Here is an 18,401-nt window from a genome sequence, read left to right as displayed (position 1 = left end):
GGTGGACGGGATATGAGCATCCAAGAGTATTAATTACCTATTGCTGTGTAACAAATTACCCCCAAGAGAGTGGCTTAAAACAACATACCTTTATTATCTCCCACACCTTCTGAGGGCTAGGAATTCAGAAGTGCCTTAGCCTGACGGTCTGGGGAGTTCCTCCCAAGGCTGCAGTCATCTGAGGCCTGACCGGGGCTGGAGGACCTGCCTCCAAGAAGGCCCGTTCACGCGGCTGTCAGCAGGAGACCGTCATCATGAGGGCTTCCCCGTAGGGCTGCCTGAACGGCAGCGTCTCCCAAAACAGGTGAACCGAGAGAGATGGAAGCTGTCGTGTTATAACCGACTCTCAGATGTCATGCTGCCATTTTCACCACATTCTATGCATCAGAAATGAATCACTAAGTACAGCCCACACTCAAGAGAGGACAATTAGGTCCCTAATTTGTAGCACAGAACTTGTGGACGTATTCTAAAGTGACCATTGCATGTGGGTCTTCCTGACCTCAGGCTCTGCATTTGATTGTTGAGATGCAACTTAAAGGGAAGCACCTGGCTGCCTCGGGCACTGCTTCTCAAAACCCAAATGCTTGTATTCAAAGCATTTTTAGACCAGCGGCAGCCCTGGGACATTAGATGGGAGGAGAGGTTTCTGAAAGCAAAGCAGCTAAGATGAAGATCTGCCAGTGGCCTGGTATCTGGGCAAGGGCCCAGAGACAACCAAGCGGTTTGCTCGTGAAGCAGACCTCGTGTGGACGCGGCCTCGAACACAGGCAGTCAGGGAACTACTGGTGAGCGGAGGAATGTGGGCTCTGGGCTCCCAGTTCTGTCCGTTTCCACACATGACAGGTTGTAATTTCACCAAGCTCAGACTGAGGGCCTCGCAATTCTGGAGCATCAGTGGGCAAAAGGAAAAGTTTGGCTGCTTAGAAATACCCACAACAGAAAAGGAATGCGTTATGTGTCAGTCAGTCATGGGAAGGTTCCTTCAGAGGCTGGCACAGAGACTGGCGATGAATTTTCTCTTGGAGAATTTTGCAGAGAAGTAGGAGGATATACATTTATCCTAGCTTGAGGTATGATCCTCCTCCATCTGGGAAGATCGGCCTCTTAGGCCAGCCAGTGGCAGGAGGGACCCCAGGGAGAGGTGAGAGAGAGGGTGACCCGGGCCTGGTGCGCCGGCCAGCCACGCTGCAGCTGGTGCTGCTGGAGCTGCCGGCTGCGCACGCCACCCTGACAGACGCCCATGCTGCGGTGCAGCCTCCTCAGCTGGCCACACTGGAGCACGGAGGAAAAGAGAGATGTGTCCACGCAAAACACACACATGCAGACACAGTATCTTAACCCTTAACTTCATCACTAGAGACCTTACTATTCAATTACTCAGGACTCAATAGCATTTCTGGCTGTTTTATTTCTAGCCCTTGGGAACTTGTTTCAAGAAAAAGGCACCATTCCATAAACATTAGATATTTGTTCACTGACGTGAAATTATTAATGGAATAATTTCAAATGGAATCTCAGGTACTTCCAGTAAACATTCAGTGAAGACTGTGGTAAATATTTTCATCTTGTGACCTGCATCTGATCATAAAATGTCTGACTCTTATGTAATAGGACTGATATTCTAAGTACTACACCGGCGCGGAAACCCACCAAGGAATGCTCTTCCCGTTCACACAGACACTGCTGGAAAGCACAGTTCTGATTTTGCTCCCATACACTTTGGAAACTCCCATCTGGGGACACTCACTCTAGAGGAACCGGCTGCACAGCCCAGTTGTAACCACAGGAGCTAGCCTGTCTGTCATCGCCGGTTCTCCGTCCTGGCACCTCAAGGTTACCTCTGACCCCAAACTCCCTTCCACGCACCTTCTGAAGATTTGCCCCCACTGCGGGAGGCCCAAGAACAGGCTCCTGGTTTGGAATCCAGTGCCAGAGGAATTCAAACACGGTGGTCTGGCACCTCTAACTGCCTCCCTGCAGGAAGTGCCCAGCCCTCCCAGGAGGATGCTCTGAGGACGGCCTAGCTGGGAAGTGGGAGTCCGGGTGGCTGGCACAACGGTCCATGTCCTCCCTGTGCGTCCACACCTCATACCGCCCCCTGGACACAGGGCTGGACAAACTCTAGACCACACAGCGGGGTCCTAGGAAAAACACCAAGCTCAATGTTTGTGGTACTGGATAAGACTAGGCTGGAACAGCAGCAGGGACTGTCACCTGCCTTGGGCTCAGTGTGACAGGGAAACTAACTGGCCCGGCCCCTCTTTGGTATAAAGGGCCACAGCACCGTCCTGGCCCAACAGAGCAGCCAGTGGAAGGAAGGGCTTTATCACGAGCTCTAGGTCTGCTGACCCGAAAAATACTCTGAAGAAGGAGCAACACTCACTCAAACATCATTACATTCCTAAAAAAGGGAATAATACGCCAAGAAGAACACAATAGAGGACGTTTAAGAAGGCAGAGCTTCCTTTGCTGGCATTCGACTTGACAGTCGTGTCCCGGGGTACAGAGCATCCCACTGCGGGCACAGTTCAAAGCAAGTTCACCCCGTGCTTCAGCAGCTTCTGCCTGGCCCTGCCCGGGAGGCTGAAGGCGCTATCCTGTGGGCTCGGGAAGCCGGAGCTCCGCGCCGCCGCCGCCAGCTGCTGGAAGTAGGTTTCCTGGGCGGGGTTGCAACAGGCGTACACGGCTGCGGAGGCGTTTCTGTGGGAGGAGGAAAGAAGACAACAGTCCAGCGCTGCCTGTGCAGACCGCAGACCACACAGAGCCCACGCGAGGTGCTTGTCCGGCCTAGGACACCAAACTCTGTGGGGGCAGGTCTCACGGCTCAGGGCTCCACTTACTCACTTGAGTTTCAGGCTTCAGCGCCAATAACTGTCCTTCCTTCCTTTCAACTCACTGGGACTGTCTGTGGCAGGACAGTGCGCAGTGGCTGCAGCCACAGAGCCGGAAGTTGTAACAACTGCATAAATGCATTGCTGGGTGCACATTTTGTGGGTATAACAGCAGCTAAGCAAAACGCCTCCCCTCTAGCCTGGCTCATTCCTCCTCAGCCCCACGCAGAAATGGAATTATCCCACTGGCCAGAGGAGGACCCTGAGGCTCTGAGGGTGGGGAGGCTGCCAGGCCTCTATCACAAGCACTGACAGTGTCCGAGGAAGGGGTCCGATCGTCTTCGCACACCAGGGTGGAGAGATGAGGAGTGAGGGGCGTGAGGGGACAGAAGAGTGGGGAGTGAAATCAAGTGACAGGAAACCTGTACAGACGGAAGTAGAAGGAGGGATGAGGGTCCTGTGCAAAGGAGGACCTACTTGGGAGGAAGTGACTCCAAGGCCAGGAGACCACCAGGTTCCTCCATCCTGCCTGTCTCAAACTATTTCACCTCTGGGCCTCAGTTTCCCCAAATCCAGTGAAAGAAGGTGGAGTCAGGGACCACTAAGGTTCTCCAACCCAGATCTCTCCTTCCAGGTAAGGAGGAGGAGAATCCCATCCTCCAGCTTCTCCTTCCTGGATCTCAAGGAGACGGATCTGGAGTCACACACGCCTGGGTGCTAATCCCAGCCCTGCAACTTCCCGGCTGTGTGCGCTTGGCTAAGTTACTCAACCTTTCTGAGTCCCAGCTTTCTTATCTGTACAATGGATATGACAATAGTACATCCCTCATTGAAATTTTCTGAGATTAAATGAGTAGGAATATATATCAATTGCTTAGCACATGGTGAGTAATTAAGAAATGGTATTATTTCTATTTTTATTTTTCTGTTGTTTCTATTATTATTATAAAAATAATCTCTCAACAAATGCCTTGAGCTACGTACCCCAAGACTAAACCCTCTTAGCTCCAAGGAAGGTGAAATACCGCCGGTTGACGGATCAGATGCTGACATTTCACTTGTTCCCACCTCCCATAACACACCCCCCACACACCCACCCCCACACCCCAGTTCCAAACCAGTGATCGTAAATGCAAACCACATGCAGGCTGCCAGCCGGGGCAGCTCTGACAGCCAGAGAAGACACATTTGTTGTGGAAGGATATATGGAAATCCTGGCTGGAGATGGCGCTGGGCAGCAGAAATGCCCGGCTCTCGAGGGTGGCAGGTGACAGCATTAGAATGGGCCACCATGACAGCCGAGGCTCCAGTGCAGAGCCCTCCCCCCCACTCAACCACAGTGGCCCTGAACCTGGAGATGCGTGTGGAGGGAACACGTACTTCATGGTCAGGGACGCCTGGGTCAAACCCTGGCTCTGCTCCTAAGAAGAGCGTGACCCGGGGACAAGTCACTTTTCCTACTTGTGCTGCGATTCCTTGTCTGTAAAATGAGGATGAAAGAACGCACTTGCCCAAATCGTTCTAAAGACTCAACACACATAGCAGGCACGCCCCTTCTCATCCTCTAACATGCCTCATTCTCTCCTACTGGTTTCATGAGAGAAGCACGTAGAGAGAAAACGCAGAATCCTGTTGGTTAAACACTATAAATTACTAGAATAATTCATAGATCTATATCTACTGGCATGGAGTGTTCAAAATATGAAACAAAGTGGGGTCAGCCCTGTGGCACAGCAGTTAAGTGTGCACGTTCTGCTTCAGCGGCCCAGGGTTTGCTGGGTCGGATCCCGGGTGCAGACATGGTACTGCATGGCAAGCCATGCTGTGGTAGGCATCCCACATATAAAGTAGAGGAAGATGGGCATGGATGTTAGCTCAGGGCCAGTCTTCCTCAGCAAAGAGGAGGATTGGTAGCAGTTAGCTCAGGACTAATCTTCCCCATGCCAAAAAAAAATAAAACTGAATAGGGGCTGGCCCCGTGGCCGAGTGGTTAAGTTCGCACGCTCCGCTGCAGGCGGCCCAGTGTTTCGTCGGTTCGAGTCCTGGGCGCGGACATGGCACTGCTCATCAAACCACGCTGAGGCAGCGTCCCACATGCCACAACTAGAAGGACCCACAATGAAGAATATACAACTATGTACCAGGCGGCTTTGGGGAGAAAAAGGAAAAAAATAAAATCTTTAAAAAAAAAAAAAAACTGAATAGTATGATCCTGTTTTCTAGAAGACTATTAAAATAATGAAAATAAAAATTCAAATTAATCTATATTTTATATGCAAGAAATGAAAACCAAACCCACCACCAACCTAGAGTCACACGCCCTAAATTATTAACTGTGGGCCCCTCTGGGGGGCGCAGTGGTGAGCGGAGGAAACACGTGACTTGACAGACCCGGAGGAGTCTGGATGCTCTCACAGTGAGCGCGGATGACGTGTGAAAGGAGAAGACAATGATGTCATGTCAGCTCATTCCTGGAGGGTGACAGAGACCTGCCTTCCCCAGTAACCACGGAAGCTCCGAGAGAGGACCCCAGGTTTCCTCACTACTGCACCCCTGTGTCCAAAGCGGGTCTGAGCCCCAGGAAGGGGGCCGGAAAACACCAACGCAGGAAAGCACGAGAGCAGATGCCGGCAGCCACCGGAGCAGGGAAGGAAGGCCTTCCCTGGAGTAGGCGCATGTTCTCCATCCGGTCATGAAGAAGGCTCTGCCCGCGGCCCAGCGAAGGACTCCTGGGGCAGGACTGCAAGAGGGACCCAGGGGAGGCTCACCTGACGGTCATCTCGTACAGCGCAGGCAGCTGGGCGAAGTCGGAGTGCAGCAGGCTGACGGCCTGGAGGAAGCGGCGGTCCTGGGGCGTGGCCACCTGAGGCAGGTTTGCTTCCAGGAGAGGACACGCAAGCGGTGAGCAGCAGCCTCCTCCCGCCACCTCCCCACCCCTAGGCTGTCAACTGGGACTGAGCACGGCTCACGGCCGTGAGGGCAGGTGCCGAGGGGAGAGACAGAGGCCACCGTGCTGGCCCCACTGCTGCCACCACGCCACAGAGCACACACAGTCCCCGATGATGAGCAACACCAGGTTTCTGCACAGGAATATCAAAATTGGGGGCAGACCTTTTCACAGATATTTGAACAGGTGTGTGCTCCTCTCAAAATGTTGGAGAAACCACCAGAAAGAAACACATGAGAGAGGGAGTGTTTCTCAGCGAACTGTAAACTCCGTGGGCGCTGGGCCCCGAGTGAGAGGCAGTAGTGCTACGCTCGCCCCTCCGGGAGGCTCTGGCCGCAGCGCGTGCTCCTTACCCATCAGCACGTTCTGAATGCGGTCCAGATGCGCGAAGCTGTACGTCCTGCTCGTGGAGGCAGCCTCGTCTCCAGGCAGCGTCTCCTTCAGGTGCACCTCCAGCCCGTTCAGGGACGCCAGGCTACTGTGGTACTGCGAAGGGCCAGACAGGGTCACGGCTGCAGGACCGACCTTGGCACGCCGCGGACTTAGGCAATAATCATCCCCAAAGCGCTCTGCCCAGTGTTTTCACCTGTTTTTAGACAAGTACTAACTTCCACCCTTAGGTTCTAGTGCTTTTTTTAAGTTGTAGAAAATAGAGGTGAGCAGAAAAAAAATTTAAGAAGAACAAAAGCAAAGAAAAACGGGGGCTGGCCCCATGGCCGAGTGGTTATGTTCACGTGCTCCGCTGCAGGCGGCCCAGTGTTTCGTTGGTTCAAATCCTGGGCGCGGACATGGCACTGCTCATCAAACCACGCTGAGGCAGCGTCCCACATGCCACAACTAGAAGGACCCACAACCAAGAATATACAACTATGTACAGAGGGCTTTGGGGAGAAAAAGGAAAAAAATAAAATCTTTAAAAAAAAAAAAAGCAAAGAAAAATGGCCCATAATCTCACCACCCAGAAATAGGCACTATTAGCAGCACGGTGCTCCTCCTCACCATGCCTTCCCACCCAGCTGCACGGTCTCACGGTGCGGCCGGCCGGCCCGCCCCCCGCCACCCCCCGGGCCGAGAAGGCCTCCACTGTCCGCAATGAGTTCGCCTCTCTCCCGGCACCTGGAACAGGATCAGCCCCACACCGTTCCTGCAAGGTACAGTCGAGGACCCTGGACTATAGCATTTTGTATGATTCTTTTTGTATAAAATAAAATTGGGGTCCGACCACAAGTAATGATGACACTGGCTTCATAGCCACTGACAGAGCACAGGGCACCTTCTTCGTCCTGAAAGTGCTCTCCCACAGCGTCATCCTTCACCGGCTTGTGGGGTTCACTGAGCTCCCCTTTGGACTTGACCGTGTATATCAGTCACATCCGACAGACTCAGTCTGAAACAGGGCCTCCTGGGGCTCCCGGGGGCGGCTCTGGCCACAAGAAGGCCGCTGTCCCCGGGTACAGATGGCTCCCAGGTGAAGGACATCCTGGCTCAGCCTCTTCCCGGCCAGACGACCAGGAGCAAGTTACTAAATTTTCTGTGCCTGATTTTCTTTTATTTGCAAAATGGGAATACTACAGGACTGTTGAGTGGATTAAGAAATAACATATCTAAATGTCCTTTGTGGATTCTGAAGTGCCACCCTGAGGGAAGGCATTTTTATAAAGAGTCAAGAAGTAACAACGACCATTATTAAGGAAGTGGTGGCTCTTTAATGAGCACCTAGGACTTGTCTGAGGATTGACTATTTTTCAACAGCTGTGCAAAAAAATAAGCACCCATAAAAAATACAGAGATGCAAACAGGATACTTCTGAGGGGAATGCCATGGAGCAGTAGGTGTTATTTTCAGTAATGTACAAGGCTTAAATTAGATTTTCTATCTGAACATCTTAGAAATGATATTTAGAGGCAGCAGGTTTGCACCCGAGGATTTATTTCATGCACTCATCTGTGCATCCCCAATGCCTAGCAGAGTGCCTGGCCGCTGGCAGGTGCTTGACACATATCTACTAAGCGACTGGATAAGTGAGCATAACTGATGCCAAGCACTGTCACCTTCTGAGCTGTGTGGCTTCATGGAGGTGCAGAGTAAGTAAAAGGCCATGTGCTAAGGGAGGACAAGCACAGTCCCTCCCGTGCAGCTCACTGGGACAGCCTAACCAACACCAAATGTCACAGATACTGAGAGGCTCCTACTTGAACAGGTGCGTGTGTGTGTGTACAAGCATTCACCATGAAGTCAAACCACAGCCTCACTGGAAGCTTCTGCACCTCAGGAATCTGGCAACAGTCCCCCTCCCATCCCCAGCTGGTGCCCAGAGGAAAGGATGACGGGGACAGAGAGTGAGCCGTGCCAAAACGCGAGTTTTCCCTGTAGGCACTGAGCTCCACTTCTGGAATCTTCTGCCTAACTTGTGCTGAAGATAAAGTCACTTAACCATACACCCAGTTAATCACAAGACGTTCTATCAGATGACACATGGACAGTTCTTTCCTGGTAACCAAGTGCTGTCATAGATACCACGGGTCAGCAAACCATGGCCTGTGAACCACATCCAGCCTGTTGCCTGTTTTTGTATAGCCTGAGCACCAAGAATGGTTTCTATATTTTTATATGGTTAGGAAAAATAAATCAAAATAATAATGAGACGTGAAAATTAAATGAAGTTCCAATTTCTGTGTCCATAAATAAAGCATTACTGTACCACAGCCGCGCCATTTACATACACGTTGTCTGTGGCGGATTTGTTTCTACATCTGTACAGCGGGGCTGAAAGCTGTGCAGAGAATATCTGCTACGTGTTCCCTGACACTGAAAGTCTGCCCACCCCTGATATGTCCTAGCACAGACAGGATCCTCACGCCAGCCCTAGGAGACACGGTGCTGGGGCGAACTCCTGGATCCTCTGCTTCAAGTCCACGGCAAAGCAGGCGGCTCGCACGTCAGCGTGTGCCAGAACGTGCAGAAGAACCGAACACACTTCACGTCACGGGGGAGGGGTCCTTTCTCGTAAAGTGCTCCACACTAACGCCCTCGCACTACCCCTGCCTCATCTACAGCACACAGACAGCTCGGTGTCCTATTGGAGCAATGAATAATTCATCTGACCACTGTAGGTAAAGGTCAGCGAGATCATCTTGGGTTTCGAGCAGGAAACTATCTGTGGCTCTATGCTGCCCCCTGGTGTGGGCTTACTGTTCCCTCTGAACCGGCTGCTCCCCGCACACCCCCTTTCACATGCCTCCCCGCCTTGGCAAACACAAAGAGGTGGCAGTTGATCCAGAGAAAGACAAGATGGCAAACTGGCACACGGGCGCCTTGGCAGTGTGCAACACAGTCAAGGAGCCCTTCAAGGGGCTGTGCTCAACTGTCACATCTGAACTGCGGTTTCCCATTCTGCAGGACCTGCTTTTCTAGACAGCAGCAGAGGGTCTGGAGGGAAATCAGGTCAAGGATTCTGTATGCAGATCTGGGACAAAAAGACAATAATGATCTCTCCCACTTACAAAATAGACAGCCTTCAGGTCTGATGAACCTGCCCCACTCTCAAATCAGCACCCTGATCACTCAGTTACGCCCTACTCTTGGAAGGCTTTTTCTTCTTCCGTGAAACTGCACCCTCTGTCCTGAGGCGCACCCAACACCCCCAGTTTACATGAAAGCCCACGGAGGCCACTGTCTATCAACACGGATGGGCTGTGAAAACCAAGGGACATGCCACATATCAAGAGCCACAGAGGCAGGGCATTTACTCCTTCACCTTCCCACCTATCATTCCAAGGTCAGATTGGTGGGGGAACAGAGAGGAGGGGCAAGGGATGAGAATTCTGGACCCACCACTTGCATTAGGCTGTTATCTCAATGAGGCTGTTTTCTTACTGGTAAAATGGGAGTTCCAATGCCTACCCTCAGATCTGTTCTAAAGCTTGGCTAAAATAACGTATGTAAACTATTTAGCATATAGTGAATGCAGCATACATCTTAACTTACTTCCTTCTCCAAGAGCAGCCAGCACTGTTCTTTTCTTTTTCTTTTTAGGGGAAGGTAAGAGAGAGATATCATATCCACTTTATTGCATCCAAGCCCTGGGCCTTCAAAATAAGACATCTATGGATCAGCACAAAGCAGAACAGACCGTGGAAACCAAGGCATGGTCGGGGCTAAGATGTATGAAACTGCAACCACGGGTCCCTGGGCTGTCACAGGGAGGCGGAGAAGTCACTTACAGCTGCAGTGAGGGAGGATGTGGAAAGGCAACAAGCCACCACGCGGTGACCTGGGGTCTGTGGCAAGGGCAGAGATAAGGAGGACAGACAGAGAGGAGCAGTCTCTCATCTTGGGCTCTGTGCCCACCCTCCTCCTCTAAGCCCCAAGGTGACTGGCTCATTTATGGAGGGTCACAAGCCCTGCCTGCTAATAAGATCCGCTTAGAATAATATAGATTTAAGAACAAAAACAAGGCAAGCCCCAGGACACCATTCGCCCTGCAGCAATTTCAACCTGCTGTTCATACTGCTACCACTTCCCTGCTGACTACAGCAAGGCTGTTACTATAGCAACTGGATCTCCAGGACCCTAGAAGGTCAGTTTACAGCTGGGAGTGGGGAAGGGCTGGAATGGGTTAAGAGGAGCCTTCTGGAGCCACTTAGCATTTCAGATGTCCCAGGCCTTCTAGGAAGGAGTTTCAGATGGAGAGAAACGTGGGGCTTTCAGAGCACTCCCAACCCAGGCTGCGACATGTGCAGAGCACAGACTCCAGCCAACACAGAACCCAGAGCTGCCAGGCTAGGAAGGGAGGCCACGAGTGGTGGTGGTGGCACAAGAATGGCTGTGCGTGCGGCCATCGCACCTGCAGGTCGTGCTGCACCCCCAGACTGCTGCTGAGGAGCAAGGCTCAGAGGGCCAAGGCCTGTGTGCAAGATCACACGGCCAGAGCCAGGACTCCTCCAAGGCCTGTGCTCTGAGAAACCAGAAGGAGCAGGAAAGAGCGAGAATCGACACTTGTGGATGCCTCTGCACCAGGCACTGGGCCCTGCACTGGACTCCCCCTCACTCACTCCCCACAGAACCCCGGGAGGCAGGGGCTACACCAACCCCACTGTAGCAACAAGGACGCTCTGCACGAGGCCAGGCAGCTAAAGCTGAGCCCTGTCCCCTCCCACTCTGCGTCAGCGCAGTGCTGCGGGGAGCACCTGCCCTCCCTGTCCTGTCCCTGGGAGGCGGGGAGCACCTGCCCTCCCCGTCCCGTCCCTAGGAGGCGGGGAGAGGTTCCCGAGGGGCTGGGGAGGTCTGAGCACACTCACCACCTCCTCTAGGGCTGCGCTGTCTCCCAGCAGAGGCTCCTCGGCCAGCAGGGACAGCGCCAGGCCTTTAACACTGTGAGTGTAGAGGTTCATCCGCACGAGGCCTGTCCGGGACGCTGGGGTGGACCCACAGGCAGTTCTGTCTGCAGGGGGGCGGGTGCCCTGAGAGTCTGCCGAGCCTGAGCCGCGCTCCAGGTGCGGAGCTGAGCAGCTCTCATGAACTCCATCCACACCCTGTTCCATGCCTTGATCGCCCACGGGAAGCTCAGCTCCTGTCTGCCTCGACTCCAGGCGAGGCGATGACAATGGCCAACTCGTCCTTCTGGAGAGACAGTCTTCCCTGGAAATGGGGGCTGCGCTGCTGTCACCAGGAAGGTCTTTGCACTGTTCTAGGGCTCCATTCTGGGAGAGCATCTCCGGAGCGGAGGGAGAGAAGAGGCCACTGATGGCTGTGCCCACAGGAACGGTCTCAGGCAGCCTGGGATCGGGGTTGCCAGAGTCGCTGACAGATTCCTTGCAGTGGGGACCACCACCTTCTGGGGCGCACACACATTGGAAGGCAAAATAATCTGAGGATGTTCCCATTTCCTGATCTTGTGGAATGTGGATTTCAGACAAGTCCAGGTCTTCTGTCTCCCTGAACAAAGCAGCTTGCTTGCCCAGGGAGTGGCTGAGACCAGGAGCCCTTCCCCAGGCCGTGTTGAGCAGCTCTGCAGGATGGTCAGACACATGTCCATTCTCTCCCCTGCCATTTGGCCAAGCCACGTCAGGGGATGTGGACTCCAGGGTGGTGGCCACTGTCCAGGCCGTGGATTCCACATGCCTGGTGGCACCTTCCTTCAGGGCAGATGCGCGCTCCTGGAGTCTGGCTGGAGCCGCAGGAGAACTGGCGAGCAAGGCAGATGTGAGGAAGGGGCAAGCGCCCTCCCTGGAGCACTAAAGCACCGCTTCCCTAAAAAGCACGGGCATCCGGGACACGTGCATGCCTGAGGCCAAAGAGCCCAAGAGGCCCTCATGGTCAAACCACAGGAGTACAAGTAAGGCAATGCCTAGCCCTCAGGGCTTCCCGCAGTGGTACCCGGATCACCTACTGAAAACGGCAGGGCCACTCAGTAAGAGGCCCCACATCTGGAGATCTATGAGTCAGGCCCTATATTTCCAGTTTTCACAATGAGCCCATGAAGCCGATATTACTGAATCCATTTTACAGATGAAGAAATTGAGGCTCAGGTAGGGAATGGACTTGCCCAAGGTCACATATGATAAGCAACAGATCTGGGATTTAAAACCCACAGTCATCTTACTATGCCAGCTGCCTCTTAGCTACATGCTCAAGTTCCCGATGCCCCTTCCAAGGCAGAGCGTGGAGGAGATAGAGTTAAGGAAGGATGGGATGTACTGGTGGCTGGTGTGGAGAAACCCATGTGAGGGAGTGCCCAAAGCATGGTTTACAATGACCCCCAACCCCAGGAGCTCCCTTACCTAGTTATCAGCTCCCCTGGGAACTCACGGAGACTGACAGCTTCCTCCTCGCTCAGGAAAACAGGAATGATCTGCACATTCAGGGGGAGTGCTGCCCCTAGGATGGCAAAGCAACATGACAGGGCTGTCGCCTGAGCCAGAGAAGCCAGAGGGGTAGTAACTGTCCTCGGGGCGACGTATTCAACCCACACGCCAGCTCGGGGAACGGCCCTGGCAGGCTCTCTTCAGTCCAGAACGACCACAAAACTGCAGTGACCATTTCTGTGGTCAGCAAGGGGCCCTGTTGGCGACTTTAGTCCCAGCTGTGGAGAGGGTGACATGTGGTGGAAGAAACTTTAGTGGGACTTAAAAAAAAAAAAAAAGACAAAAGCTGGAAAAAAGCACTTCCAACTGACAAAAGGGATCTGTTTCAAATTCTGCTTCAAAATAGCCCTCCTGGGGGTACCTCCACATCCTGCAAAAGGTCTTTCTGGCAGTCTTGCCCTCACTGATCTCACCCTCTCCTACTCAGGATGCCCTGGAACTTGTCAGAGCAGTCGTGTACTGGTGAGTTACGGAGGGTCTGAAAACAGGTATTAAAGGCAGGCCTAAAATCACGCTTTACAGTTGGGTTCTGATGGGGAACTCTGTTCTTGAAGCTCTGGTCTATGTATTCTCTAACCTCAGGAGCAGATGAAACGACCATATGGGACTACTCAGCCTTCCCGTGGCTGGTGCGGGGACAGGTAGCCTCAGAGGCGCGTTTTCAAGATGCAACGATGCACCCGACTACTCACCATGGTCCTGCAGGGCCTCCCCTCCTGCAGGTGTTCTCTGGAAAGAAACACACAGGAGTTGGCCTGGGCACCACGTTCTCCTCCTGACCCACCATCAGGCCCGCACTGTGCCATCTGTTCATCAAACTTAGCCAGGCCCAGAATGCTTGTCCCAACCACATGCCAGCAGCAAAGCAGATGGAACAGAAGCTGCCCCGAGCTGCCTGCTCCCCACCGCGGCTGGGGGCAGGCGAGACCCGGCCGACACACGCTGCGGGGCAGCAGCTCCACACAATGCACATCAGGCTTCCCGTCCTGATTTCTGACTTCTCCCCTCTGGGGATAAAAGGGAGGATTCACGTCATCTTTTGCACCTTCGGAGGACGCCTCTTCTAGAATGTAGCTAACTCCACCACAGCCCTGGCACAGAACTCACAAATTCTGTTATAACAAAAATGTGAAAACCTCAGGACCCTCGCGATAAAGGATCTGACTGGAACAAAAGCCAGGAGGCCTCGCTTGTTTATTTTGATTCACAATCCAGGTGAGAAACCCAATTTTCTCAAAAATTAGGAATTTTCTCCAGAGAGCTTTCCAGACATTTCAACCTAAAGTGTTCCAAAAGGACCATCGAAACAAAAGAAAAACAAAAACAAAAGCTGCTCTGCTAGCTAAAATGACTTTCACACCAAAGAAATGATATGGCTTTCTTTCTCTCTTTTTTGGTGATTTTTTAAATTCATGTTTCAGGTTATATACATAACCTTACTCTAGACAAAAATTCAACAGCAAAAAAAACTACATATAATTCCCCCACCCACAAGCTAATACTGTTCATACTGGGCATATTTTCCTTTAAGTCTATGCATTTTTTTAATACTTTGAGATATTACATAAAATTCTATCTTTCTGCTTAAAAGAGTACCACACAACTCCTGTCATCCGAGCATCTTTGGCCCCTTGAAGTGGCTGGCTAAAATCAGATGCAGTTTAAAGCAGTGTAGGTGGATTACCCACTCCCTTACTGTAGACCAGCGACTGCAAACTTGCTCTGGAAAGGGCAGCGCGGTACGTGTGTCTGGCTTCGTGGGCCATACGGTCTCTGTCGCAACTACTCCCCTTGCTTCTGCAGCTTGAAAGATGCAATCACACTTCACAGGCAACTGGCCACAGGCTGTGGGGCACCAACCCCTGACTTAGACATTTATGTTACATTTGATTTTTCACTTTCATAAACCCTGTTGCGATAACGCTTTATGTATCAACTTTTTCAGCAGTTGGATGATTTCCTTAGGATCGATTCCCAGAAGCTGAAGTATTAGGAAAAAGGAAAGGGCATCCTTACTGCTATCCTTATCAAATAGTTTACCAGAAAGGCTGTGTCCACAACACCCACAGTGGAGAAAGGGCCCGAATAGAGCCCCATGTGCGTTTTAAGTGTCTACTGATACAATAAGTGTAAAAAGCTAACCACATGATACATTTAAACCTAAAGCTGCACGCGCTAAGAATAAACAAGAAAGAAAAAAGGAAAACGGACTGGAAGGGAGCCCGTGAGAGGCCAGCAGTCCTTATCTCTGTGGGCAATTTTATTCTCCATGAGCACCACTGACTTTTCTTTTCATTATGAAAGCACTTAAATAAATATAAGATGGAAGTATTTCAAAACAGTTCCTGTGTTCCTAAGTCATCCTTCACAGTGTCTCTGGGAGATCCAGCATCTCTGACATGAAGCGCACCCTGGGGGAGGTCAAACTCTCAGACTTCCCCCTAGACTGAAGAAGAACCAGCTTCCAGGTCTGCCCCGCAGAAGAGAACGTTTTCTTCCGGCCTTGCCAGGACCTCACTCCTGAGGACAACCACACTGACGGCCCGGAGGGCCTGACAAGATTCAGCGAAACAAGTGCCCCCCGAGCCGCAGCAGCTGCCCAGTCCATCCAGCACTGGGGATTGGCCTTGCCAGCAGCCCCCTGGCGCAGACAGACGCCTTGGATGAAGCATCCCAGCCAGGAGGGCGGTTTACCATACCTGGTCCCGAAGTGCAGCTCGACGAAGCAGGACCTTGGCGGTGAGGGAGGGCGGCAGCTGGGTGCTAACAATCCTAGGAGGGCAGACAGAAGAACAAGGACACCGTGAGACGAGATACACTGTAGCTCTCTGAACTAGAAAGATTCCTAACACCCCACGGTGGCGAGGATCTTGGGGACACAGCTGGTGGGAGTTTCAACTGCTAAGGCCCCTATGGAGGGCACTCTGGCCATTCCTACCAAAACTGAAAATGTCCAAATCCTTTGACCTGGCTTATACCAAGAAGTATGCAAAAGAATATTCATTACAGGGAAAATGGCAAAATCACTAAAAAATGGACAATTTAATGTCCATCAAAAAGAGAGTTAAGTTAATCATGGCACAGCCGTAACACCAGAATATGTGCAGTTTCACAAGAATGAGGTGGATCAATATGGACCCTACACATTAAGCTGAGGAACCATAAGATCCTACTTACATAGACAGCAAAAATAAAATCAATAAAAGTGTGTATGTACAGGTGTGTGAAAACACACAGAGAGAACAAAGGAAGAATGCACATCAAACTGCCAACAGTGGGGATGGGCGGAGTGAGGGAGAGTGGAGGGGAACTTTTAAATTGTGCTGTTTCTCAATTTTTACAATGAGAATGTGTTCATGCATTAGGTGCATAATTTAAAAATAAATAAGAAATGCAAAATAAGAAAAGGAAAAAAATACCATCTTTGATGCCATGTCACTGGTGAGCCTGGAGGCACCACAAGCTGACTCAGAAGCATAATGAAAACAAGGGAAAGGAATGAGGGGTCTAATGTGTTGAGGACCACTGGGAACCAAGGACTATGCTCGGTCCCCCCACTGCTGTCATCTCATTTCATTCTCCACCAAGCACCCCTATTTCCCAGAAGAGAAAAGGGAGATTAAGCAACTTGCCCAGGTCACAGCTGGGAAGAAGGCAAGCCAGGACTGGACCCCAGCCTTGCAGGCCCCAGAGCCCCCGGGGGCCTGGAGAGCTTCTCCAGTTGCACTGTCATGTGGTTAGCAGAAAGCTCTGGGCACAGAGCAATGGCCCAGCCTGCCCCTGGGCTGTGAGAACAAACCCTCCACGAGAGCGGCCTTAGAAGATGTGCGGACTGGCTCTCAGGCACTCGGGTTCGTCAAGAGGCTCTCTAACCAGTGAAGAGGTGTAGTGAGATCGCAGAGGCCAACTGAGGGACAGACGGACCCCGCCCATAGGCTGGTGGGAGCCTGGTGGCAGCCCAGATGCTGCTCTGCAGAGCTGAGCGCAGCAGGCGCATCAGGCCCAGGCAGCAGAGGACACCTGGGCAGGCTTCCACGCCCCTTCACTCCTAAGGCTGGCTGCTGGCGACCTTGGAGGCTCTGTATTAGCATTAGCTATACTGACAACTATAAAAGCCGCTCCATCCTGAGAACTATATGGATCTCTTTAAAACTGCCCTTCATATTCCTAACTCTTTTCTAGACATGACAGTTTCCAGTTTCCCAGCTTTCCTCAGACTGATATGTACCCCAAATCAAATCTAAACTACCCGATATTTGCCAAACCAGCCCCCTCGGAACTGTCCAGAGACAGAGCTCCCCACCCATATCTGCACGGTCAGTCCTGCAGCAGGAGCCTGGGGAGGAGGAGGGGGTCTGGCAGTACTCACAGTCCCTGGTAGAGGATGCAGCCAGCTAGGATGTGAGGCGAGCGCTGGCAGGTCTGCAGAATGAGAGCTGCCTTCAGCAACAACAGGGGCTCCACCTGTGCAGGGCAAGAAGCAAGCCCACAAATTCAAATGCTCACAATCAGCAAGGGAGGAAAGGGAAGAGGCTTTACAGAACAGATGGACAGGGCATAACCCAAAGCCTGGAAAGAGGAGAATGTGCCACACAGTAAGATGTGTGTCACACTTCGGGTCTATTCCACTTCTCTATATCCAGAACTGCAGATGCCACAAAATGCCAAATTCTTGGAACAAGGAGGCCTCTCTGGAAGCTGGAAGGCACAGGGAATGAGCATATGGCTATTCAGAGGGTACAAAGTAGGCTGACTGGGAGACCCTGACTAGCAATGCTGAGACCAGGAGGCGCCGGGGAGGCGGGCCCACTCCTCAAATGCAGGTCATGGCACCAGGTGAAATGCACCCCCCATCCTCCAGCCTCCCTCTGAAGCACAAGCCCCACTGTGACCCAGCTGGCTCCGTGCCTGACCAGGTCCTGGCACTCGATTTCCTAACCTAAGATGCAAACAGCATGGTCTTGCACTTGGGGAAATACACTTCAGTTACACAGTCTTGGAAAGGAGTCAGTTGTCTAAAAGTCCCTAAAAATACCAGAAAAAAATCTGAACCTGGTCAAGAATGGCCAGCAGTAACCAAAAGCCTCTTCGCATTTCCCACTTGGCAGCTAGAACCTGCGAGGACCCATCAGCTGTTAGAACCGAGGGTTAATGGAGCCAAGCTCTGGAGCTGTTGCCACATGAAGAAGTTTATTCTTTCATGGCCTTAAGACAGCGCCCAGCCCAGCCAGCATTCTGTAAAACACTGGGGCCGACTTCAAGAAGCCCTCCAAACAGGAGTAGGGAAACCCTCCCCATTTTTGGCAGAGTCACGGAGCCACATCCCTGTTAAAGGGACACCATTAACTCCAGCAAGGAGACCCAGCCCACCCCTAATGGACGGCTGGCAGTGCAGAACGGGTCTCATCTCCGGAGATGCTCAGGGCGCAGGGGGTCAGTTCTTAAGGAGACACAGCCTCACACCTCCCTCTGGCCCCCTGACAATGAGGATGCGATGTTCACCCAGACCAAGGCCACTGAGCAACAGGCAGCACAGGTGGTCAGGCCAACCACACGAGCGGCCTATCTGGCACTGAAAGCCAGTGTCCACAGGAGTGGCTCAGAAACACAGCACTTGCCAGCCACTCTCTCCCTTGTTTGTAAAATGTTGGCACTGGGCATTTCTGACGTTGAGAATAATTAAATCATATAATATTAAAATCAAGGAAGAAGCAGACTTTCAGATCACTGAGTTCAATGCTTTTGGGGCATTAG

At 52.1% G+C, this 18,401-nt stretch overlaps 1 protein-coding gene across 2 annotated transcripts in view; it reads right to left on the bottom strand.

Annotated features, from left to right (window-relative positions):
* Positions 1–1,391: 1,391 nt before the first annotated feature.
* The window catches only part of HPS4 (HPS4 biogenesis of lysosomal organelles complex 3 subunit 2), a 27,276-nt gene continuing 10,266 nt past the window's right edge, over positions 1,392–18,401 (bottom strand). For both annotated transcript variants that reach the window (XM_070626949.1, XM_070626950.1), the window contains 8 exons: positions 17,017–17,111; positions 15,347–15,419; positions 13,340–13,376; positions 12,564–12,660; positions 11,082–11,967; positions 6,135–6,267; positions 5,603–5,711; positions 1,392–2,703 (listed from right to left, as the gene is read on the bottom strand). In XM_070626949.1, the coding sequence (XP_070483050.1) occupies positions 2,532–2,703; positions 5,603–5,711; positions 6,135–6,267; positions 11,082–11,967; positions 12,564–12,660; positions 13,340–13,376; positions 15,347–15,419; positions 17,017–17,111 (1,602 nt within the window). In that variant the 3' untranslated portion in view covers positions 1,392–2,531. The remainder of the gene's footprint in view (positions 2,704–5,602; positions 5,712–6,134; positions 6,268–11,081; positions 11,968–12,563; positions 12,661–13,339; positions 13,377–15,346; positions 15,420–17,016; positions 17,112–18,401) is intronic.

This window comes from Equus przewalskii, chromosome 7, assembly GCF_037783145.1.
Source record: "Equus przewalskii isolate Varuska chromosome 7, EquPr2, whole genome shotgun sequence".
NCBI lineage: Eukaryota > Metazoa > Chordata > Mammalia > Perissodactyla > Equidae > Equus > Equus przewalskii.
Note: the sequence above shows the minus strand (reverse complement) of the source record. Positions and strands in the feature narration are given on the sequence as shown.